Consider the following 23,858-nt stretch of genomic DNA (forward strand, 5'->3'; position numbering starts at 1 on the left):
TGTAAATTCTTTGTATGCTTGGTTCTACTTACAAAAAACACATGCACAAAAAACAAAACAGCTGATTTGCTTCAGAAATTCCTTTCTGGAGCAGTCAGTTGCGAGTTTTTTTCCACTGAAAGCCCCCGTGTCTGAACTTTCCTAGGGGAATCCAGACTGATTATCTATAGAGAGAAGGATTTTAGAAGCTTGATTTTATTAGGCTGTTTGTCCTCGTTTGGGGAGATTTGGCACCAGGTCCTCTAAGGATCTCAGGTTGACAGTATTGATAGCAAAGCCCACATGCTTAGTCACAGTAATACTTTTTTTTTCTTTTTCTAGATATACGCCAGCGGTTAGGAAAAAGACCATATTCTCCAGAAAAGGCTTTTAGCAGTAACCCAGTCTTTCGGAGAGAGCCTTTTTCTGATGTACATAGTAGGCTGGGTGTTCCCAGGCAAGACATTAAAGGCCTCTACTCTGATACTCGGGAGAAGAAATCAGGTTGGTAACACTTAAAACTGAGGGGCTAGGAATTGGGTGAGAGCAGACTATAGTGTAGAAATACTTTGTTGGTCAAAGGCAGGAAATAGCATATGTCAAAAATAAATTATTTTTTCTCTTCCATTATAGTCGTTGTCATAATTGTAATAATAAGGGTGTGGAAAATTTAGAAAATAGAAAAAAATAAAACCAGCCTTGGTTCTTTCTGTTTAGCGCAAATACTTTTTAGTCTTAAGTCTCTGTTCACGTCTTTGTCCATATACATATCCTTCTTTGTTCGTACAGGATTTTATTTATTGTGATCATTTTTTCACATTGTTAAATTCTTTGTAAATAAAATGTTTAATTGCCTTTATAGTGTAGTATGCTATGAAATTCTAAACATATTTCTCTATTGTTAGATATTAATAAAGTATATTTTAAAAATTAATGGATAATAGGCCAAATCTCTGAAAGTTTACAGTATAGCAGGCCTATCAGTTTTCAGAATTTATAGCTGGGAATGATCTGGGAATGGCCCATTCCCGGCAAAATGAAGCTCTACAGAGAATGGTGAGTCTCACCAGGAAGGGGCAAGTGTAGCATAAGCAGCCTCCTAGGTGATTCTGATATCCATGGGAGGCACACCTCCCCCAGCTGTGAGACCCACATTGGGTCCAGATCCCTTAGTTTGCAGGCTGGGATGATAACCAGGGAAATGAGATTACCTTCCTAATGCTGCACAGAGGTTACAAGAGCCACAGACCCTTCCCCAGTGTTTCTTGCACATCAGGTGATGGCAGTGCCCCTGCTTCCTCAGTATTACCCTGCTTCTCAGCATTGATCACCAAAACTGAAATGCCTTCTCATCCAAACAGGTAGTTTATGGACGCGCTTAGGATCTGCACCCAAGACCAAAGAAAAGAACACGAAGAAGGTGGATCACAGGGCGCCAGGCACTGAGGAAGATGACTCTGAGCTGCAAAGGGCATGGGGGGCTCTGATAAAGGAGAAAGAACAGTCTCGCCAAAAGAAGAGCCGGTTAGATAACTTACCATCTCTCCAGATTGAAGTTAGTCGGGAAAGCAGCTCTGGTTCAGAGGCAGAGTCCTGATGCCCTTGGGGCTAATGGCAGCTGCCCTAAAATCTGACATTCTTTTGCAGGGTGGGGTGCACAGTAGGAACCTCCTTCCCCCTCAACCCCCTTCAGGAGTTGGCACCCCTCCTGCTCTGACACAGTCACCCTCAGCTCTTGCTGCTTCAGCAAGACATGTTAAGAATGTGATGTGTTTTGAAGGGCATCTATCTATCTTCTGCAGAGTTAGAGTTCTGGGCCCTCAGTTCTTTCCCCACTACCCCACAAGCTTTACCCTGTGAGGAAAAGGCAGCCCTCCAGATTTTGTAGACGTTTTTCTTAATATTTTTAACATTGTGTCTTTTAAAGAAATGTTTTACACAGTTCATCCAAAGAGCAGAGAACTGAACTTCTCACTATTGCCTTGGCCCTGACAGCTGTTACCAGCACCCTTTTCCCAAGAAAAGTCAATTCCCAGGTGCTTATTGGACAGCCTTCGAGGGGGAAGATGAGGGAAGCTGCCAGCTCACCCTTCCAGGACCCTAGTCTGGGGGCCGAATCTCATGGACCTGACCTCAGAGGTGCACCAGTGCCGCCCAGGTAGATAAGAGATGCAGCGTCGATCGTGCTTCCGTTCCTCCCTGGGGATTTCTGTTAGGGGCCTCTTAGCAATCAGCTCGAAGTGAAGATCAAGTTCAGTGCTGTGGGATTTTTAGGAACAAAAAACTGTGACTTCTGGATTTGGGGTGGATTTTTGTGCTAGGGGTGGGGTCATGGGTTAATGTTGAACAATTTTTAAGTCTGTATTATGTTTAAAAATATTAATGATTTTAAAGTTTAAATTTTTAATTTTTATATGTGAAAATACTTCCTGTTGGCTACAAGGGAAGCTCAAGTGGTGTCTTATGTGTGCTGTTAAATATATATTATATACTTTGGAAGAAGGCAAAGAGAGGAGTCTCATTATTTTTAAATAATCCTAATTGTATAGTCTGTCCGTTGTATATAGTGTTCAGCTTGCTTTTTGGCCACTGTAGGAAAAAAAATCCATCCAAGATGGGGTCCTCTTGTTTGTTATCACTTCAGAAGTGATACGTTAGTATTTATTCTTCCTATTTCCGAGTTCTGGCACCTGAAGATATCTTTAGAACTGTCAAATAAGATAATAGTTACAGAAATTTTAGTTTATTTCTCATTTACTTCTAAACTCCTTTCAGATTATTTTAAAGGCAGTAGATTATTTTGTCTTCCTATTTGATCTTTATTTTATTTTTTTTTAAATGCTTTTTTTTTTTTTTAAGATTTTATTTATTTATTTGACAGAGATAGAGACAGCCAGCGAGAGAGGGAACACAAGCAGGTGGAGTGGGAGAGGAAGAAGCAGGCTCATGGCGGAGGAGCCTGACGTGGGGCTCGATCCCAGAACGCCGGGATCACGCCCTGAGCCGAAGGCACACGCTTAACCGCTGTGCCACCCAGGCGCCCCTATTTGATCTTTATTTTGAAGTATTTAATGTTTGTATTCCTCCACAGGCTTAAAAGTAGTGTTTCACTTCAGTTCACTAGAACTTAAGAATTAGAGATAGTAATAAGCCTTTGTCCCTTTGTGTTGTCACAACTCCTCACCTGTCTGGAGTGTTTCAGTACCTGGTACAGCCCTGGATTCTGACGATCTTGTGCACCGATACTTGATTACAGTGTGGTGGGATTGAATATAGAACGCTGCTGCTAATGAAGGAAGGAAAGGGCTGCGGGACTCGAGAGCTGCAGCAGCTGTACTGTGCCATGTTTGTTGGTTAACCTGCTTTTCACTTCCTTTAGAAAGATTAGAGGCTGTAACTACGCAGTGTCTCTGCTTCCTGATTGGGGTCTTGGAGAGAGATGGTTCTCTGCCAGTTGAGACCTAACATTTCCGAGGTTTCTCGCTTTTTTTGTCCTGTGGAGCATACAGCTGAGAGCCAGGTTCTTGAGAACGGGCAAGGTTTGGGGAGTCAGTAGAGTGAAAAGGACAAGGACCTGAGAGTCAGAGACCTGGATGCCAACCCCTGGTTTCTGTTCCATGGGCCTGCCTGGCCTCTAGTTTTCCCATCTGGCAAAAGAATGGGCTGGTATCAGAGCTTCTGACTGAGTTGGTGTGTTTCAGAAGTGTTTTACTCTTCCCGAAGCAATGGTTGTGGTGGGCTGGCCAGAACTGGTTTTTGTTGCAGGTGTGGGGAGAGTCAAGAAGGGCATGGATGAGGTTTTGGGCAGGGATTCACCCCATTTCCATTACAGTCTCTCGGTCTTCTCGTGGGACAGAGATATCCTTGTGGTCAGGGTCCTAACTGATATGGTCTCAGCAGAGTTCAGAAAAAGCCCTTCTTCTGTGTTTCCCAGTCAAGACCCTTTCCACCAGTAGTTTGGGCCTATCTCTCCCATGGCCTTATAGCTCTTGCCGGTCTCCTGCTAGAGATCAGAGAAGGCTTTCTGGAAAGGTGGTGGTGTGTAGTCAAAACTGGGCATTTGATCTAACCAAAAAAATGCCCACTTCAGCAGCCTTGCAATACTTACAGATACACAGACCCCAGAAAAGTATCTTTGAAGATTTTACTTCCCCAAGTTATTGGTGGTCACCTCCTCTCTCGCTCTCTGGCCGACACTCAGGCACTCTGTTCTTGCAACATCTTACACATGCTCTGAATGCCCAGGCCCTTTCTTTGGAGCTTGGGAGTGAGGCTGGACAGTCAGGATGGCCCCCTAGTAGCAGCTCAGTGTGTCTGGGCACTCACTGGGCATGTGGGGAGCAGGACCACACACTTTTCTATATTCTTCTTAGTCTTTATGCATATGAGATTGCAAATACATTTTTGCTGCTTGATAGTAATTGCAGATACCTCATTTCTGTTTCCCACTCTCCCTCTTTGGAGAGAAACCAGCTACCCAGGAGAACTTGTGGATCCTCTACAAGCCCTCCTCTGGCCCCTTTGTCTGGTCCCATGAACCCCTTCCCTTAGTTCAGTCACTGTTTTCTCCCACTTCATCCCTGTGACAGCCTCCTTCCTGGTCTCTGCCCCATACCCCATCCCTCCATCTCTGTTCTGTGCAATGCAGCTAGGATGAACTTTTGTTGTTGTTTGCAGCCTTACTGAGCTATTATTTACATAGCATACAGTTCACTCCTTTAAAGTATACACCTCAAGGGCACCTGGCTGTCTCAGTTGGAGGAGCATGCGACTCTTGATCTCGAGGTTGTGAGTTTGAGCCCCACGTTGGGTGTAGAGATTACTTAAAAATAAAAAATCTTAGGAAAAAAAATATATACACTTCAGTGGCTTTTAGTATATTCACAGAGTTGTGCAGCCATCCCCGCAGTCAATTTTAGGATATTTTCATCACCAAAAACAAACCCTGTATCCATTAGCAATCATTCCCCAGTCCCTCTTCCCTCGTGACAACCACTACTTTTGGTTCCTGTGGCTTTGCCTGTTCTGAACGCTCCCGTGAATGGAATCATACACTTTGTGGCAATTTGTGATTGGCTTCTTTCACTAGACAATTTTTGAGGATCGTCCGTGTTGTAGCCTGTATTAGTACTTCTTTTTATTAATGAATAATATTCCATTGTATGAATGCGGTACATTTTATTTATCCATTCATCAGCTGACGGACATTTGGGTCGTTTCTGTTTTTGGCTGATGTGAATCCTGCTGCTATGGAACATATATGTACAAGTGTGTGTGTGGTCGTGTTTTCATTACTCCCGGGTTACATATCTAGGGGTGGATTGCTGGGTCATGCAGTAACTCTGTCTTAACCTTTTGAAGAACTGCCAGACTATTCTCCCAAATGGCTGCATCATTTTCCATTTTCCCCATTCGTATACGAGGGCTCTAGTTTTTCCATAATCCTCATCCACATTTGTTATTTTGCAATGTGAATTGGTATCTCATTGTGATTTTGATTTGCATTTCCCTGATGTCTAATGATGTTGGGCATCTTTTCATGTGCTTCAGAATGAACTTTCTTAAGAAAGTTATTCTGTTATTCTTCTGCTTAAAACCTTTCCAAAGCTTCACTATTGCCCTTGGAATAAATTCCAAACACCAGTGTTAGCTCACAGCTTGTCGAAATCTAACTTCTGATATATCTGGCCTGTTCCCCCCAACCTCCCCTGCCCTGTGCCCACTAGTTCCTCGGATCCATCTTGAGCTCACCATCCTTTCAAACCCTGCTCAGTGCTTTTCTTCCCCAACAGTGGCGCACTCTCCTGGGCCTTTCTGCCTTCTACCTGAGCCTTGCCTTCTCTTTTTCCTCATCCTCGAGGACTTGGAGATGCCTCCAGGCGGCTGCCTCCAGCTTCAAGCCAGGTTATGGGCCCCTGCTATGTAACCCACAGTACTGCCGTGAATGACACTGCTCATTTCAGGGTTGGGTTATACAGTCACACCTAAGATAAAAATGGAGTGTGATCAAAATTCCTCTTGGAAATCTTGGGGAAGGTACCATGTTGAAAACCAGCATCGTGAGATCCAGCACAGTTGGTTCCTGCCTGTGTGGGAACAAATCTTAGTTTCTTTGGTTGAACTACAGGTGAAGTGGTTGGCCTGCAATGAGGGTCCTATTGTGCAAAAAAACCCACGTGTTTTTAGGTGTTAAACTCACTCAGGCAAGTAACTCACTTTTGAAGAGGCTCTTGAGAACTGTAACAACCCACAGGAGTGGCAGGACACAAGCTTACCTTAGGTGAGTGGAAGGGCAGGTGAAATGGCCCAAATGACTTAAAATTGTTTCCCTTTTTCCTTGTCTTTTTTTTTTTTTTTAAACTTTTTCGGGAAAATATACCATTGTGTTTGCCCAGGTGAAATGTGTGTATGATGCCAAATCTCTGTAACCGCCCCCCAAAGCCAGCACGCCTAGACACTGAATTGTAATTCCTTGTTCCCCCTTTGTCTTTTTTGCTAGATTGTAAGCTCCGTGAGAGCAGGGACCATGTCTGGTTTGTTCACGAGGCTTTCTCCAGTCTTAGAGCCCTGCCTGGCACCTGGCAGGTTATCTATAAACATGCGGTGAATGTATAAATCCCCCAGCTGCAGGAACAGCTTCATTCTCAAGGCCTTGGGGTCCTCTTACAGGCTAGTCCTTGTTTTCTGCCTTGTACACACAATACTTGATGTTCATGTTTTATTTTCCCGTTCAGCCTGTGAGCTCCTAATGAGCAGGTGTCTTCATGTTGTCATCTCTGTATCCTCCCACCATGCCAGTCCAGAGTAAGTAGTACTTAAAAAGTGTTTGGTAAATGAGTGAATTACGGTAACAACCCAGCTCTGACTCCTTTGCCTACAGGCTAGTCGAATTCTAGCTGACACTACCAGATTGAAAAAGAGGAAGATTATTCAGAAGTGCACAAACTGTACTTGTATAAGAAAAAAATATCATTAATTAGACCTCCATAAATTCAAATTTTGATGATCTGGCCATATCTGAGCTGAAGTTTACCTGCTGTTTAAAGAATTTGCAAGAGAATCATGTAGTTTTTTTTGGAAAGCATTCATCTGCCCCAGAAGAGCAGGAAGGGAAGCTGGCAGGCGAATGAGAGGCCCCAAAGAGGGATTACTTAGCCAGTTCTTAGCTTTGGGACCTGTTGGAGAGGTGAGCGACAGCTCCAAAGTAGGTGGAGAGAAACAACGTGTTCAAGCAGCAGCTCTTTTGTGGCGGGTAGTATTCCGCCTCTCACTCGGAGCGTCTTAAAGTTATGCTGAAATGCTAACGGCCAGTTTGGATTAACATTAACAACAAATCATGGCTTCACAGATTAATTGCTGTGCAAATAAATTTGGTGTATAAGTATTTGCTTTTAAACTTTATATAACAGGAAGCAAATGAGAAGTTAAAGCATTTTTTTCCTTTTCAAGAACTGAAAGGACAGAATGTTTTGGATAATTTTGAGAATATCACACTTGCTTCAGGGCAGGTTGTTATTGCATAATCTGACCAACAAAAATCCAGAACTTTTCTTACATGTTTATAAAATAAATCTTAGAAGAAAAAATATACTAGTATTTTTTTTTTTAATGAAATTCTATGAACATTTCACAGGATTTTGATGTTCTGGGGAGCAATTAGGGAAATACTGGCTCAAAAGCCTGTTTCAGATTGTGAGGCACTGGAGTGAAATTTTCCTGTGCTATAAATAAAACTCTAAAGTATGAGTGGTATTAACCTGCCAAAGTCAATACCCTGCCCTAGGGTTCTTACCTGTTTTTGCTTGAGCAATTCAGAGGCCCTCTTTGCATGACCAGATTCTTCAGTAGGTGGAACTTTGTGTCATCTCAAATTGTCTGTCACCCTCACCCCTGACTGGTGTAGGTTAGTAAAGGCAAGAGGCCCACACCATTGGCAGAAGAGGAGACATGACCTTCCTGTCCCTTCCAGGCTTTTTATGTGTTTAATCATGTGATGCATCCCCTTTGTCATTTACTCAGAAAGATTACTCAGAAAGCCCATGAGCAGGAGCCTGCGAGCAGAGTGTCTTGGGGAGGGGGTCAAATAGAATAGTGTCTGAGACTGGGCCTGAAGCCCTGGGGACACATTTTTTCTCACAAACTGGAAAAGACTGAACAAATCACTTCACCTCTCTGGACCTCGGTTTTCTTGTCTGTCGAATGAAAGGCTCAACTGGGATGGTCTCCAGGCTTCTTTCTATTGTTAAGTTGAGTTCTAGCATCTTTGCTCTACTTTTGCAAAGACCATTAGGAGCCTAAATTGAGCAGGAAGTAGGTGAGGGCAAGCAAGCGGCCCAAGCCCTTGGACCCTTGGTCCCTTGGTTACAGAAGAACAAGAGGACCCGCTCCCTTGCTTCTTCCCGCTAAGCCCACCTTCCCCAACACCACACTCACACCATTCAGTGTTTTATTTGGGAGGCTTTTTAGGAGGTAGTCCATTGTATTAGCTTGGGGTGCCATAACAAGATACCGTAGACTGAGTGGATTAAAACAATAGAAATTTATTTCCTGGCAGTCTAGAGGCTGAAGGGCCAAGATCAGGATGCTAGTCTAGTCAGGTTCCAAGGAGGGCTCTCCTCCTGGCTTGCAGACGGCCATCTTCTCGTGCCCTCGACGTGGCCTTTCCTTGGTACATGCGCATGGAGACAGAGATCTCTCTTCCTTTTCTGAGGCCACTAAGCCTGTTGATTAGGGCCCTACATTTATGACCTTAATTATCTCCTTTGGGGCCTTTAGACCCTGTCTCCAAATAAACTCATGTTGGGGGTTTATGGCTTCAACATATGAATTTGGCAGGGGGGCTCACAATTCAGTTCATGACACCCAGTAATGTGAAAATTCCAGTATATGTTTGTGAAATGAGGTCTCTGCTTTTTAAAAGCTCACGAACTGGGAGGGATTTAGACCCATGGGTGTGAGGGTAGTAGGGCTGTAGTAGTTCAGAGTGCTGGTACTTGAGGAGACTGACCTGTCTCAAGTCCCAGCTCTGCCACTTATTAGCCATATGGCCTCAGGCAAGTTTCTTAACCTCTCCAGTCCAGTATCCTCATCTGGGAAGTTAGGATAACCAAGTAGGGTAGCTGTTAGGATCAGATGAGGGCTTTGCATGGAAGGTGCTTGGCACTGAGTCTGGCACTCCCTCCTTAGTCAATGGTGGTGATTCCTACTGCTCCTCAGACTCCCCTCCCCCCGCCAGCTGCCCTTTGCCAGCTGTGTCCTCCACTGCAGTCCTGTCTCAGTAAGTCCTCACTCTTCCAAATTCCCTGTACCCAGCTTCCCCAGCCTCAGAAGGCTAGTGGGTAGGTAGAATATCTTCTGTGCCTGGAGGCGATGAGGCAGGACGATGGGAACAGCCCCCTATCCACTGATGAGCACAGATATCAGAGCTTTTGACTCACAAGACAGAGCAGTTAGTACTTTTACCTCTTGCTGAACAGGTCTCCATCCCGTAACTTTTAAGACTTTATTTTGAAATAATTTCAAAATTACAGTAAAGTTTCAAGGGTAGGGCAAAGAACATTTTGCCCTATTTTATCATTCATTCTTTCCCTCCTGCCTTCTGTCCCCCCATTCCCACCTCTGAAGCATAAACTGTTTGAGAGTGACTTGTGTATACCTGTCCCTTAACCCCTAAATATTTTAGTATACATTTCCTAAATTCTTAGGAGATAGGACAGTCTTATATGACCATGACATAGTTATCAAAATCAGGAAGTGTGTAATTTCATCTGAGCAATACAATAGTATCTCATCTTTAGATACAGGTTTCGTTTTTGCCAGCTATCCCAGTAATGTTTTTAAAGTTTTGTTTTGTTTTTTTTCTTGGCCTAGGATCTAGTCCAGGATCACACTGCATTTTGTTTCCTCTCCTTAGTCTCCTTTAACCTGGAACAGTTCCTTAACTTTTGTTATGACGTTAACTTATGACACTGATGTTTTTAAAGAGTTCAGCCCAGTTACGTTGTAGAATGCTCCTTAAGTTGGTCCCTTACCATTTGTCTAAAACCTGTATGAGGCTCTGAGCAGAAGTGTTGTAGAACACAGTCTGGCTGTTTGCTTGGGATCTTAAGTTTGGATTTGTGAGGACAGCAGTTACTCTCAGATGGGCTCGAATACCTATATGTGCTCGTGATTAGGGCTCTGCCATGCTGACAACCAGCAAGCTTGGATAAATACATCTTTGAGGGATGCAGGATGAGTCTACATTCTAGAAGTCTCCAAGGATGCAGAAATGGCCCTGGTCCCTGTCCAGCCTTCAATCATCAGCTTGACTTAGCCTCCTGAGGTGCCCTGACGTTCATACTCCAGACATGAAGTCCTGCTCTCAGAAATCTTGAGCAAGCTGCAGTCCTGGGTTCTAACGTATCCCTCCTGCTGATCTGCTGTGTGGCCTGGGGGTACTCTCTTCCCCTTCTGGGCCGGTGATGGGGAGAGGAGCCCCTCCTGGCTCTGCCAAGTGCCTCTGGCACTCCAAACAAGTGTGGGGTAGGGGGAAAGTCACTGAGCCTTGGAGTGGTGGGAAAACAGGCCAGGACTTTGGACTATGACAAGGTTGAGCCAATTTGGAAGGTCTTCATTGTGATCTGGAAGACAGATCAGCGAACCTGGAACTTTGTTTTTTAGCTGTTGGACAGTGTCAGAAATGGTGAATTACAATCTCTGTTCAAGCAACCATATAGCGTCAGGGAACTATCACATTGGTTGTAGGTATTTTGTCAGACCAAAGCAGACACGCAAATATGTTTTAAGTGTCATTGATCTCCACAAGACTTTCGCTAAGCAAGTTTTCAGTGTGAGAAACAAAATAAAATTGATTTTCATCTTGTCATTAAGTCAACACCCTTGTCTGCTTTAACACTTGCATTAACACTTCAGCGTGCTCTCCCTGGGGAAGCAGACATTCATGTGAGAGGCGTAGAATCTCCTGCCTTTTTGAATGTGAATTCATTAAAATTAAATAAAATTTAAAATTCAGTTCCTCAGTTGCACTGGTAACATTTTAAGGGCTCAGTAGCTGCATGCGGTTAGTGACTACTCTGTTGGACAGGGCACATCTAGAACGCCATCGGAGCGCTGTTGGACTGCACTGCTCTATACTTAACAGTCTGGGAAGCAGGGACACGTCCTTCTGTGACAGACGACAGACTTGGTCACAGAGGGAAAATTGGACAAATTGTGAAGTTAGCTTTTAAATATGACTGAAGACTGTTGGCAGTATATCTTTTGGGGTAATGGATTGGATCAGAGGTATGCTGGAAAGATTTATGGAATTTTATGTCTTCTGTCTGGTAACTCAGAGCTCTGTTAAGTTAGTTCTCATATTATGTTGCTATAGCCAGGTTTTCAGGAGAATGCAGCCAAGCTGAATTCACTGAGGTGGTGATTTCAGTCAGTGCATTGGGTCTTAACATTCATCAGGGCCTCCAGAGCCTCAGGGCCTTGAGTGCAAGGGCCAGGTATAGCTGTGGGGGTACTTCTGGTGGGAAGGGAACCTCATTCTTTCTGCTGAGGCAACCACACTAAGGACCCTGGGCTGGGTGTTGGGCTGAGGTACCTGGTGGTAGGTCCTAGAGCAGGGCAGGGGACTGGGACTCCCTCACATGAATGGTAAACAACGTCTGGATTAATACTACTGCGCTCAAGCATCTGATGAGGACATCCAGAGATGTGTTCCTAGGCCAAACCTCAGCTCCCTGTTCCACGAAGTGTGGGTCATGGACAAGGGCTGACAAGTGTCTCTGAGCTTCCAGGACCCAGCCCACAACTGCTGAGGAAGCCACGTAGCCAGCTGATGCCTCTCTGTCTGTGGGTCTTTGCTTCTGTGTGTGTCTGTCCCCGCCTCCTGGCCACCCAAACAGAGGAGGGGAAGCTGAGTAGGTCGAGGTCCGCACCGCTGCCTCCGCTCCAGCTAGGATGTGGCTCTTCCGCACTCTGCTCTACATGATCAGTAAGTCAGCCTCAACCCCTGCCCTGAGAGGTTGCTGTGCCCTCAGCACAGCCCATTGGTCTAATGGGGTTCACCCCGAGGGAGAGGTCAGAGACCTTAGGGAATCCCTGAGGGAGGTGGTCTTTCTTGCTGGGTTAGAGTCCCAGCCTTGCTCAGAAGGGCTTCTGAGGCTGTTGACGGTGGTGACAGCCTATGGCTTCAGACTCCAGAGCTCTGCCACCCTGTTCCTCCCCCAGCCAGCCTCCCCTCCCCACCCTGGGCCTTCTCCCTATGGCACCCATTCCAGGCAGGTCCCTGGGTCTGTGCAAGTTTGTTCTTGGGGAGTATGGAGACTGACAGTGCCCACCCTGCCCAGCAGAACACCCTTCCATCCCCGACTAGGGCTCAGCTGATGAGGGTGGGAACTCTGTGAGAACATGAGCGTTGAGGAGAGACTGGGGGGGCATGTGTCTGTGTGGTAGGAGGCGAATGTACTGGGGGAGCCTGCTTCCTGTTTTCTGATGTTAGGGCCACTATGAAAACTGTGTGTGGGTGGAGGGGGGCATTTCCTCTTCCCCCAGCCTGGGGGTCCCATTCTGGCCTTTAAACCTACCATGGAAACCACTTGGGGCAAGCCAAGCCATGAGCCTGCACCTACCTACAAGGGACAAGATTGAGCATGGTCAGCGAGCCCCTGGAGGCAGCTCAGATCAAGCCGGGGGCTAGAGTGGTCCAGCATAGTGATCTGGACAAGCTTCCCTGGGGATCTCCTGCATTGGTCAGAAGCTTGATAGAAGAATGAGATGAACAGCAGGTGGATGTTTCACGGCTCTTGGGAGCTTGAGTTCTCCCTGAAGGATGGGCAGGGGCCAGCAAGTGAGCACCAGACGGTGTCTGAGAAAGCTGAATTCATTGTCAGAGGGAACTCAGAATTAGCCTCCACCCTGGGGCCAGATCACCAGGAGGCAGGCCAAATGTGTAGGGGACCAGCAAAGCATACATTTTTGGACATGTTTTAATATTTGATACTCAATCATTGTGAAAAAGTCAAAACTTTGTTGAACTTTCTTTTCCTTATTTTACAGTTTAGACTTCTCTTTATTTTCAGTCACATACAAGATGTGGAGAGGGTTTCACACGTTTTATGGCTTAAGGCTTTGATCCGCCATCACCAAGTATGTCTGAAATAGATACTTAGACTAGACTCTGGTCCACCCCCTCCCAAAAAGGAGGAGGTGACTGGAGCCCAGAGAGGTGCAGTGACTGTCCAGAGTTATGAGCAAGTACGCATAGAAATGGGGCTCAAGCCCAGGCTTCTGCCCTCACTCCCAGCTCTAGAATATCCTATGGCCTGGGGTGCTAACCCTGGTATCATTCTGAGCTCCTGCTAGTCTCTCTTTCCCATGGCCTCTGGCATGACCAGCCATTGCCCCAGTGCCTTTTTCAGCAATGTCAATCCAAGTGACATTTATCAAATCCCTTCTGGGGCCTAGACAGTCCCCAAGCTGATGGACAGCAGAAAGCAAAGTGGAGCAGGCTTGCAATGAGATCACTTAGCCCACAGCTTGGCTAAGCCATGGAAAGGGTGTGAGAGCAAGGCCCCAGCAGCTCCAGTCTGAGTGGGAGAAATGAAGCTGTGACAGTTTTGCTCCAAGCTGTGAGGTGGGGTGGACCAATCCTGAAGAGTTTCCTGGAGGAGGTGAGACTGGTGCTGAATCTTATGGGCTGGGGAGAGTCTGAGAAAGTGACACGGAGATGCAGGAATGGTGGGAGGAACCCCTCAGACTATGACTTCAGGCCCAAGGTGCTGAATCCTGTGCCTGGCTGGGCTTCCCTAGACTGGAGGAAATCCAGGCTATTCTGGCCTGACCGTGATTTTTACCCTTCCCAAGCCACCCACTGTGGTGATGTCCACTTCTCATCTGTGAGAGCAGATGAGATAACATCAGTCGTGTAAGAGTTTTTTAGCCAGGAACAGATACACAGACACACTATAATCCTGGAGCTACCCTTACCCCTACTCCTAGCCCTATCTTGCCCTGCTACCATACAGCCTGCTGTCGCCAGCTTGGTCTCTACCCTTGAGCCAGTCTATGACCCCAGCCACTCACTTCTTCCTGGGTCACCTTACGATGGTGAAGAAGGAGCCAGAAGTCTAAGGCCTGCTGTGCTGTTGTACCAACTTCAGACTGAGACCTGTGGCCCTGTTGGGTCCTCATCAGGAGTGGGAAGATGTCAGACCTGGCTCTGTCCAGGGCACACCCCAATATTTGTGTGCAGGTGTATGATGGAAAACCTTGGTTGGTAGGGATGAGGGACGATAGTGGCCCTGAAGATGGAGGAGGTCTTTAGCAAGTATAGACCAATAGAGGGGGGCTTTCTGTTTAAGAACCAGTATGGACAAAGATGGGGAGTGTGAAGATGCAGGAAGATGCAGGGCAAAGCTTGAGTGGGAGCAGAAGGCTGCTGTTACTCCCCTACCCAGGAAATGCTGGGCCCTGGGGGTGAGGGTGCACTGTCCCTGTCCTGGCCCCTGTGTGAAGAGAAAGCAGGCTGTGCTCACACAACAAACCCTCTAGCCCCAGCCAGTGGGTCCATTGAGGATGCATTCGGGTCTTACACATGGAGGATGGGAAAAGGGCAGAGGCAAAACATCTGAGAAGTGCAATGTTTGTGGGCAAACCGAGTGTGGACTGTGGTCCATGTGGGAACCAGATGTTTCCAACCTTTGTTGGGAGGTTGGCTTGTAGGGTGTATATGGGGGGCTTGTGGGCAGTCAAGCTAGAGAGGTCCAGGGCGGTGGTGGGGAGTGTGGAGGGCCAGGAGTACCAGGCCAAGGGAGCTTGGACCTCACCCTGAGGGCAGTGGGAAGCCACAGCAGATCTTGAGCTGGTGGCAACAGTGTGACTTACATCTTGGGAGGTGGAGTACTGGAGACAGGGGAGACAATGAGGCTCCTGTGTGAAAGACCGATGTGGGTGGCTTGAAGGTGAGCTGCCCCATGGGACAGGCAGCTTGCGTATGGCTATGAGGCACGAGCTTCCCCCAAGGCCTTTCTGGGTGTTCCAGGCTGGGTGTCAGGACGTCCGACTCTGTAGTCCCAGCTCTACAGCTAGCTCCTTATATAAATTTGGACAAACCATCCCCCTGGGGAAGTTTGCTAGACCAAGGGTAGTGCTGTGAGAATGTATATTTAAAATGCCTGTAAGAGACTCTTAACTGTAGGAAACAAGCTGAGGGTTGCTGGGGGGGAGGTGGGTGGGGGGATGGGGTAACCGGGTGATGGGCATTAAGGAGGGCACGTGATGGGATGAGCACTGGGTGTTATATGCAACTGATGAATCACTGACCTCTACCTCTGAAACTAATAATACACTATCTGCTAATTAATTGAATGTAAATAAAATTTAAAAAAATAAAATGCCCAGTGTGTTGGGGGAAGATAGAGGTTTGAGGGGAGAGGCAGTGCTGGCTGACAGGATGAAGGGAGGGTCTTATTCTTACTCAGCAGGCCTAGGTGGCTGGAGACAGCTTCAGAGCGGCAGCCCTGTGGGTGGTGTGGTGACAGACGCTGGTTTGGCTGGGCTCACGTGTCTGACAGCACATAGGGGGGTTTGAGATAGAGGGTAAGGCTGTCAGCACGTGACAGGCCCTCCTTTGTGGTTATAACACTAACAGCAGCGCCCACATACTGAGCCTTCAGCATCAGACCCTGGGCAGGCGCTGTCCTCTTTGCTCTGCATAGCCATGTATCTCAGGTGGGGAAACAGGTGAGGTGACAAGCCCAAGGTCCTTCAGTGACTCCATGGCAAAGCAGGGATTTGAACACTGTCTCCCTCTGGGGCCCATGCTATATTTTCTGAGTCTCAGTGGGAAAAGAAAGGGTCACCCCATCTGCTGACAGCCCAAGCAACGGTAAAATGTCAGGGGCCTGGGGGGAATCTGCTCTAGCAAGGTGGCCCAGGGCTGGCAGACCCCTGCACCAGCCAGCTCTCAGGGTGGGTGCTGGTGACTGGGAAAGTCCCCTCTGCACATGTTCTCATGCCACTGTGCCTGCACAGGAGGTTCTCGCTAACCTGATCACCAGTTACCTAACCCAGAGCCCCGCCCAGGCTCAGGGAGCTGCCGGCACAACTGGGAGCTCTCCCAGCAGGAACTGTGCCAGCACCTGCGGCCGTTTGTGCCTCCAGCTTTCACTAAAGGCTTGAATTAGGCAGACCTGGGGCCTGGACACGAGTGTTCGATTTGCTGATGGACCACCAGCAAATCACTCCACTTCTCTGAGCCTCAGCACCCAGTACGGTGCCTGGAAGAGATCAGGTGATCTGGGAGGGTAGCCGTGTTGTCTCTCTGCTCATCTCCTCCCCTTTCCCACCTCTCAGGGTCTTGCATCAAGTTCCCTCAGTGGAACAAGGCAACAATGGGGACAGGGGTGGGGTGGTGAACAAGAATCTCTGGCCTACTCTGACATTTCCAGGACACTCCTGGGTCTGGCTTTCTGCTGAACTGGGCTTTGTGGTTGGGGGGGGGTTGTCATGGATGACTCAGATTAGATCACACTGGGGGGGAGACAGACTTAATCACACACAGATCACTCTGACCTAGACAGGATTTAGTCAGAGCCAGACACACTGCAGGATGTGGTGGGGGTTCAGGGACCAGTAAGTTACTCTGGCTGTCTCAAGTAGCTCCTGGAGCAGGGAGTGCCTGAGCAGGGCCCCAAAGGATGAGGCAGACGTGAGAGCAAGGAAGGTGTGCTGGTCAGGGGGGAACCGCTTGGGCAAAGGCCCGGAAGTGAGAGGTGTGTGGATGGTGCTCAGAGAGTGGGTACAGAGGAACTCGAGGTAGCTGGAGAGCAGACCTGGCAGAGGGGGCATCGTGCTGGCAGGGAGATGCCACACACGCCCAGGTGAGGAGACTGCACTTATCTCAGGACTTCCAACCATGTCTATCAGTTGCACAGTAAAGCATGGAGAGAAAGCCTCCCAGTCACCCCTGGCAAGAATTCGCTAGTTCTTACTCTTTTTTTTTTTTTTTTAAGATTTATTTATTTATTTAGAGACAGAGGGCAGAGCGGTGAGGGGCAGAAGAAGAAGAGGGAGAGAGAATCTTAGGCAGACTCCTCCCGAGCGCAGACTGCACCCGACATGGGGCTCTGGGGTTCCATCGCACGACCCTGAGACCATAACCTGAGCTGAAATCAAGAGTCGGGCACTTAACCAGCTGAGCCACCCAGGCGACCCCAGGGTAATTTCTTACCACCCAATTCTCATTCTCTCATCTCACTTAGGAAAAAAAAATTTTTTTTGATGTTAAAAAATTTTAAGTAATCTCTACACCCCACGCAGGGCTCGATCTCACAACCCTGAGATCCGGACCTGAGCGGAAATCAAGAGCCGGACGCTTAACCGAATACACCACCCTGTCACCCTTAGTTCGTACTTTTTAATTCTCTCCTGATCAGCTGCTTACCCTGACGTGGCTGACCAAGAAACACAGGGCTTGTCATAAAATGAGCCAAGGAGCCTGAGTCCAATCCTGTATTCGTGGAGAACAGTGCTCCCCATTCCCTACTCTCTGGGACACTTGAGGGTCCATGGGTTGGCCACAGGGATGTCTCTGAGCCCCCTTCACTCATCCAGCACCTACTTACTAGGTGTAGGCCACCATACCTGGCCCTGGGATGACATGGTGAACAAGGCTGACGCACGGTCTTTGCCCTCAGAGGGGCTCATGGTGGCAGGGGAAACAATAAGTAACAGGCAATAAGTTAACAAGGAAACGAGCAAGGTAATTTCAGTTTGTGATAAAAGGCTTGCGGGGAGGGGCGCCTCGGTGGCTCAGTCATTAAGCGTCTGCCTCCGGCTCAGGTCGCGATCCCAGGATCCTGAGATCAAGCCCCGCGTTGGGCTCCCTGCTCGGCGGGAAGCCTGCTTCTCCCTCCCCCACTCCCCCTTGCTGTGTTCCCTCTCTCGCCGTCTCTCTCTCTGTCAAATAAATAAATAAAGTCTTAAAAAAAATAAACAAAAAATTCTTGTGAGGGTATGGAGTGCCTACATAGAGGTCTGGAGGTCAGGAAGGCCTCTCGGAGGAGGAGAACGGGGAAAACCAGGAGGAAGGCAGGAGATCAGCTCAGAGCAGGCACTTAGGGCAAGGGCAAGACTTGGCAATTGTACACTTGGGTGGGGGGGGGCTCTGAGGCTCACACCCAATTTTCAAAGCAATCCACGGCCCCCCAGCAGGGAATTGCTCATGGTCAGATTATGTGTTCCGTATTCTACTTTGGGTGATGGCAGGCAAGACACGAATAACAGCTCCAGGAACTTGGGGTGCAGGTTTGTTCATTCACTGCTGTTGTTTTGTTTTGTTTAACTCACTCTGCCCCCAGTCATTCATTGTTCTTGGGAAGAGAATCCTCAGGGAAATTTTTTTCTGGTTTTCTGTTTGTTTTCCTGCTTCACCAGAATAATTCTTTTCCCACTTTTGTGGACTCTGTGAATAATACCACTGATCATTTTCATCCTTACATTGACTTCAGGAAAGTTCATGCATTTATGTAGTTATTCAACAAGTACTTTTATTTGGCACCCACTGCGTACCTATACTCTGTTCAGAGTCCAAAGGGGGCCCCACCATAGAAAGTGCTAGCACGTGCTGACACACAGCCAGCTGTTAGCCTCCTTCCTGGTTTAATGGTGCCCTTCCATGTTCATTCCTCTTTTATTTTCTTTTTTTAAGATTTATTTATTGAGAGAGAAAGAGGATAAGTGGGCGAGGGGCAAAGGGAGAGGGTGAGAGAGAATCTCGAAAAGATTCCTGCTGAGTGCAGAGCCCAATGTGGGGCTCGATCTCACAACCTGGAGATGATGACCTGAGCTGAAATCAAGAGTTGGAGCCTCAACCAACAGAGCCACCCAGGAGCCCCTCACCCCTCTTTTCTAATTGTCATTTTCCTTCCTTCTTTTTTTTTTTTTTTTTGCCTGCCCCATCATTTAAAAATAAGTTTTACCTTACTGTCTTGTATATTTTTATGAATTGCCACCAATCGTTCTCAGCAAGGCCAAGGTATAAGGGAGAAGAAATAAAGTGCAGATGTCTGCTTTGTGCTGGACTCAGGGAGAGGGCCTGGGAATTGAGAAATGAGAGATCAAACATTGCTCTCTCACAATGCATCTCCTCCTTGAGCCTTTGAAAGGTGTGTTTTTAACAAAATTTTAAGCATGTACAAAAGCAAAGAAAATAACAGTAGTAGAGTCAGTATACCCATCACCCAGATTACGCCGTTATCAAGACTTGTCACACTTGCTGCGTCATTTGTATCCCTTTTGGTTTCCTTTAAAGCTGTGCTGCTCAGAGTTTGGTGTGGTGACCAGCAGTGGGGCATTACTCAGGGTCTTGTTAGATGAGGCTCTCAGTCCCACTTCCTGGTTTACTGGGTCAGAATCTGTATCTTAACAAGAAACTTGGGTCATTTGCTAGAACTTTAATGTTTCAGAAGCATTATTTTAAGGCAAACCCAAAACATGGTGTCGTTTGGCCCTAAACACTTCAGTACGTGTTTCTGAGGTATGTGGTTATTTTTCTTACTAGCCACAATGTTTGTATCACCTATCAAAGTTAACAATAATTTTGGGGTGTCAATATTCAAATCTTCCTGTCTTAATTTATCTTTTTTTAACAATAAGTTTTTTTCGAGCACCCATTTCAAGAAACGGAATATGACCAACAGTCCAGAAGTACCCTTTGTTACTCCCTCTGGTCATTCATTACCTTATCCCCCAGGGCGACCACTCTCCTAACTTCTAATACCATAGATTATTTTGCCTGTTTTAAACTTTGTATAAATGGAATTATACGGTATGGTCTGTTTCGTTCCTAGTCTTTTACCCAGCATCGTGTTTATGAATCCAGCCACCTTGCTGTAGGTTATTTTCCCTGCTACAGAGTGTTCCACTGGTCACTGTTCACAGTTTGTCCTTTCCACTGTCGATGGATATTTGGGTGTTTCCAATTTGGAGTTATGAATAGTGAGGCTGTGACCATCCTTGCACATGTCTTTTTTTTTTTTTTTTAAGATTTTATTTACTTATTTGACAGAGACAGAGACAGCCAGAGAAAGAGGGAACATAAGCAGGGGGAGTGGGAGAGGAAGAAGCAGGCTCATAGCAGAGGAGCCTGATGTGGGGCTCGATCCCAGAACTCCGGGATCACGCCCTGAGCCGAAGGCAGACGCTTAACCGCTGTGCCACCCAGGCGCCCCTTTGCACATGTGTTTTTGTGGACATATAAACACACTTCTGCTGGTGATATGCCTAAAAATAGAATTGCTGGGTCATAAGTTATATGTATGCTCAGCTTTAGTGATACTCCCAAATGGTTTTCTGAAGGGGTTGTACTGACTTACATTCTCACCAGGAGTATTTGAGAGTTCTAATTGCTCCAAATCATTGTCAACATTTGGTATTATCTTTCTCTTTTTAGCCATTCTGGTCCTTGTGTAGTGATATTATTTGGTGGTTCTAATTTGCCTTTCTCTGAAGTCTGTTGAGTGCCTTCTTATTAGATTACTGGCCCTTTGGATAATTTCTTGAGAATGACCTTTTTCTGTTAGCTTACATGCCTTTTTCTTATTGAGCTGTAGGAATTTTGTACATATTCTGATATAAGTCTTTTGTCAGATATTTGTGTTGCAAATATCTTTTCTCATTCTGTGGCTTGGCTCTTTATTCTCTTATTGGTGTCTTTTGATAAACAGAAGTTCTTAAGTTTAATGAAGTTTACTTTATGAATTCTTTCCTTTATGATTAGTGCTTTTGTGTCCTGTTTAAAAAATATTTGTCTCCCCCAGCGTCCTTTGTTTTCTCTTGAAAACATTATTGTTTCATTTTTCACATTCAGTCCATCTAAATCCACATTTCAACCCATCAGGAATTTGTGTGTGTGTGTGTGTGTGTATTGTGTGATTGGGTGAGAATAGTCAAGATTTTTTTTTTTTCAATATTGATATCCAAGTGACCCAGCACCATTTATTTAAAAACTCATTCTTGGGCGCCTAGGTGGCTCAGTCAGTTAAGCGTCTGCCTTCAGCTCAGGTCATGGTCCCGGCGTCCTGGGATCAATACCCCGTCGGGCTCCCTGCTGAGCAGGGAGACTGCTTCTCCCTGTCCCTCTGCCCCTCCCCCCTTCATGTTCTCTCTCTCTCTCTCTCCATCTCTGAAATAAATAAAATCTTTTTAAAAAATAAAAATAAAAAATCCTTCTTTCCTCACTGTTCTTCACTGTCACCTTTGTCATAAAACAGGTGCTCACTCTCTGTTCCATTGGTCTATCTGTCTGCCCTGTGATAGTATAATTCTGTCTTAACTATAACTTTGTAACATCTTGATAGATGACAGTGTGTTACCAAGTCCTACAAGTTTGTTATTCTCCCTTAAGAGTGCCTGACTATTCTTGTCCTATGCAATTTCATACAAACTTTTTAATTAGCTTGTTAACATACCTCCTCCCCCCCAAATAATTTGCTGGGATTTTGATTAGGATTCTGCTGAAGCTATAAATCGGTATAGTGATAACTGGCAATACTGAGTCTTCCCTTCATGAACATGATGTATTCCTCCATCTATTTAGCTCTTTAATCTCTCCTAATCTTTTATTTTCAGCATAGAGGTTTTGCATGTTTTTAGTTAGACTTCTTTTTAAGCATTTGATTTCTCTGTCTTTTGCTAATGGCATCTTTAAAAATTGTTCACTCTTTGTCATTGATGGTACATAGAAGTGCAGTGGTTCTTTGTACATTGCCTCTGTATCCAGTAACCTTGCTAAAGGCTCTTGTTAATTTTCAGTGTTTGGCTGTGGGTCTGTTGTATTTCTCAATCTACTTAATCATTTCATCTGCAAATAATGGCAGTTTTATTTTTTCCTTTTTAATCTTTATGCTCTGTATTTTATTTTTTTCTTATTGCTCTAAGTCCTCCAGTAAAATGTTGAGTAAAAGTGGTAAGAGTGGTCATCCTTCTCTCATTCCTGATTTTAGGAAAAGCTTTCAGCCACTCACCAATGAGAATGATGTATGCTGAAGGGTTTTGGTGGGTATTCTTTTATTCATTCATTCATTCATTCATTCATTCATTCATTCATTTATTTGACAGAGATAGAGACAGCCAGCGAGAGAGAGAACACAAGCAGGGGGAGTGGGAGAGGAAGAAGCAGGCTCATAGTGGAGGAGCCTGATGTGGGGCTTGATCCCATAACGCCGGGATCACGCCCTGAGCCGGAGGCAGACGCTTAACCGCTGTGCCACCCAGGCGCCCCTTGGTGGGTATTCTCGATCAGATTAAGGAAACGCTTTCTATTCTGGTTTACTGTGATTTTTTTTTTTTTATCACAAACCAGTACAAGACTTTATCAAATGCCTTTTCCTGCATCTATCATAATGATCATATGATTTTTTTCTTTTTTTCCCTGTTAATATGATAAATAAATCATTATCAAATGTCAAACCACCCTTCCATTCCTGAAATAAACTCAACTTGGTTGTGATGTATTATGCTTTTTATATGTCACCAGATTTGATTTGCTAATATTTTGCTTAGGATTTCTACATCTATGTCCAAGAGAGAGATCAATTGTCCTTCCTTGTATTGCTCCTGTCAGGTTTTTTCTGATTTTTGTTTGTTTGTTTTTTAAATCTTTGCTCTTGTCAGGTTTTAATATCAATGTTATTCTGGCCCCATAAAATGATTGGTAAGTGTTCTCTCAATTCTGTTCTCTGGAACAGTTTGTGTAAGATTGGTATTTCTTCTTTAAATGTTTGGGAGAGTTTTCAGTGAAGCCATCTGTGCTTGGAGTTCTTCCTAAGGTTTTTAAAAATCAATTTAATTTCTTTGATGAAGATTATTCAACTTGCACTTTTTTCATTAGTTTTGGTAAATCTTTATTTCAAGGAATTCGCCTATTTCAACAAAACTGTGAAGCGTAGTGGCATAAAATTGTATATACTGTCCTCTTACTATTTCTTCAATGTCTTAGGATCTATTCTGATGTCCTCTTTTTCATTCATATTGGTAATTTGTATGTTCTCTCTCTCTTTCTTTTTTTCCTTGATCAGTGTTGCTAGGGGTTTATCAGTTTTATTAACCTTTTTTATTTTTTATTTAAAGATTTTATTAACCTTTTTTAAAAACAAACTTTAGCTTTGTTGATTTTCTCTACTGTCAGTTAGTTTTCTGTTTCATTGATATATGCTCATATCTTTATTCCTTCCTGGACTTTCTTTGGGTTTGATTTGCTCTTCTTTTACCTTTTTGAGATGGAAGCTTAGATAATTGATTTTTACCCTTTCTTCCTTTTTAACGTAAGCACTTGAGGCTGTCCATTTCCTCTAAGCACTGCTTTAACTGTTTCCCCTAAGTTTTTTTTTTTTTTAAAGATTTTATTTATTTATTTGACAGAGATAGAGATAGCCAGCAAGAGAGGGAACACAAGCAGGGGGAGGGAGAGGAAGAAGCAGGCTCACAGCAGAGGAGCCTGATGTGGGGCTCGATCCCAGAACACCGGGATCACGTCCTGAGCTGAAGGCAGATGCTTAACCTCTGTGCCACCCAGGCGCCCCTGTTTCCCCTAAGTTTTGATTTGTCATACCCTAATTCTCATTTAGTTCAGAATATTTAAAAATTTCCACTGTGATTTCATTTTTGACTCTAGGTTATTTAGAAGTACATTGCTTAATTTCTGAGAAGCTCAAGTTTTTTTAGTTTTCTTTTTGTTATTGGCTTCTAATTTAATTCCACTATAATCAGAGAACGTATTCTGAATTATTTCAGTTCATTGAAATTTATTGAGGCTTGCTTTCTGATGTAGCATTTGTTCAATTTTGGCAAATGTTTCATGTGCATTTGAAAAATGCTTATTTTAC

General features: G+C 45.4%; 2 protein-coding genes across 6 annotated transcripts in view; both read left to right on the forward strand.

Annotated features, from left to right (window-relative positions):
- NCBP3 (nuclear cap binding subunit 3) overlaps window positions 1-2,481 on the forward strand; it is a 30,025-nt gene extending 27,544 nt beyond the window's left edge. For 2 of the 3 annotated variants that reach the window (XM_034640845.1, XM_034640847.1), the window contains 3 exons: window positions 322-483; window positions 1,341-1,503; window positions 1,975-2,481. In XM_034640845.1, coding sequence (XP_034496736.1) covers window positions 322-483; window positions 1,341-1,503; window positions 1,975-2,083 — 434 coding nt within the window. In that variant the 3' untranslated portion in view covers window positions 2,084-2,481. Of the gene's footprint in view, window positions 1-321; window positions 484-1,340 lie in introns of all 3 variants that reach the window. The other variant, XM_034640846.1, reaches the window with a different exon arrangement.
- A 442-nt stretch (window positions 2,482-2,923) lies between these two features.
- The window catches only part of ITGAE (integrin subunit alpha E), a 69,364-nt gene continuing 48,429 nt past the window's right edge, over window positions 2,924-23,858 (forward strand). For all 3 annotated transcript variants that reach the window (XM_034640839.1, XM_034640840.1, XM_034640841.1), the window contains exon 1: window positions 2,924-11,965. In XM_034640839.1, coding sequence (XP_034496730.1) covers window positions 11,932-11,965 — 34 coding nt within the window. In that variant the 5' untranslated portion in view covers window positions 2,924-11,931. The remainder of the gene's footprint in view (window positions 11,966-23,858) is intronic.

Source organism: Ailuropoda melanoleuca, chromosome 13 (assembly GCF_002007445.2).
Source record: "Ailuropoda melanoleuca isolate Jingjing chromosome 13, ASM200744v2, whole genome shotgun sequence".
NCBI lineage: Eukaryota > Metazoa > Chordata > Mammalia > Carnivora > Ursidae > Ailuropoda > Ailuropoda melanoleuca.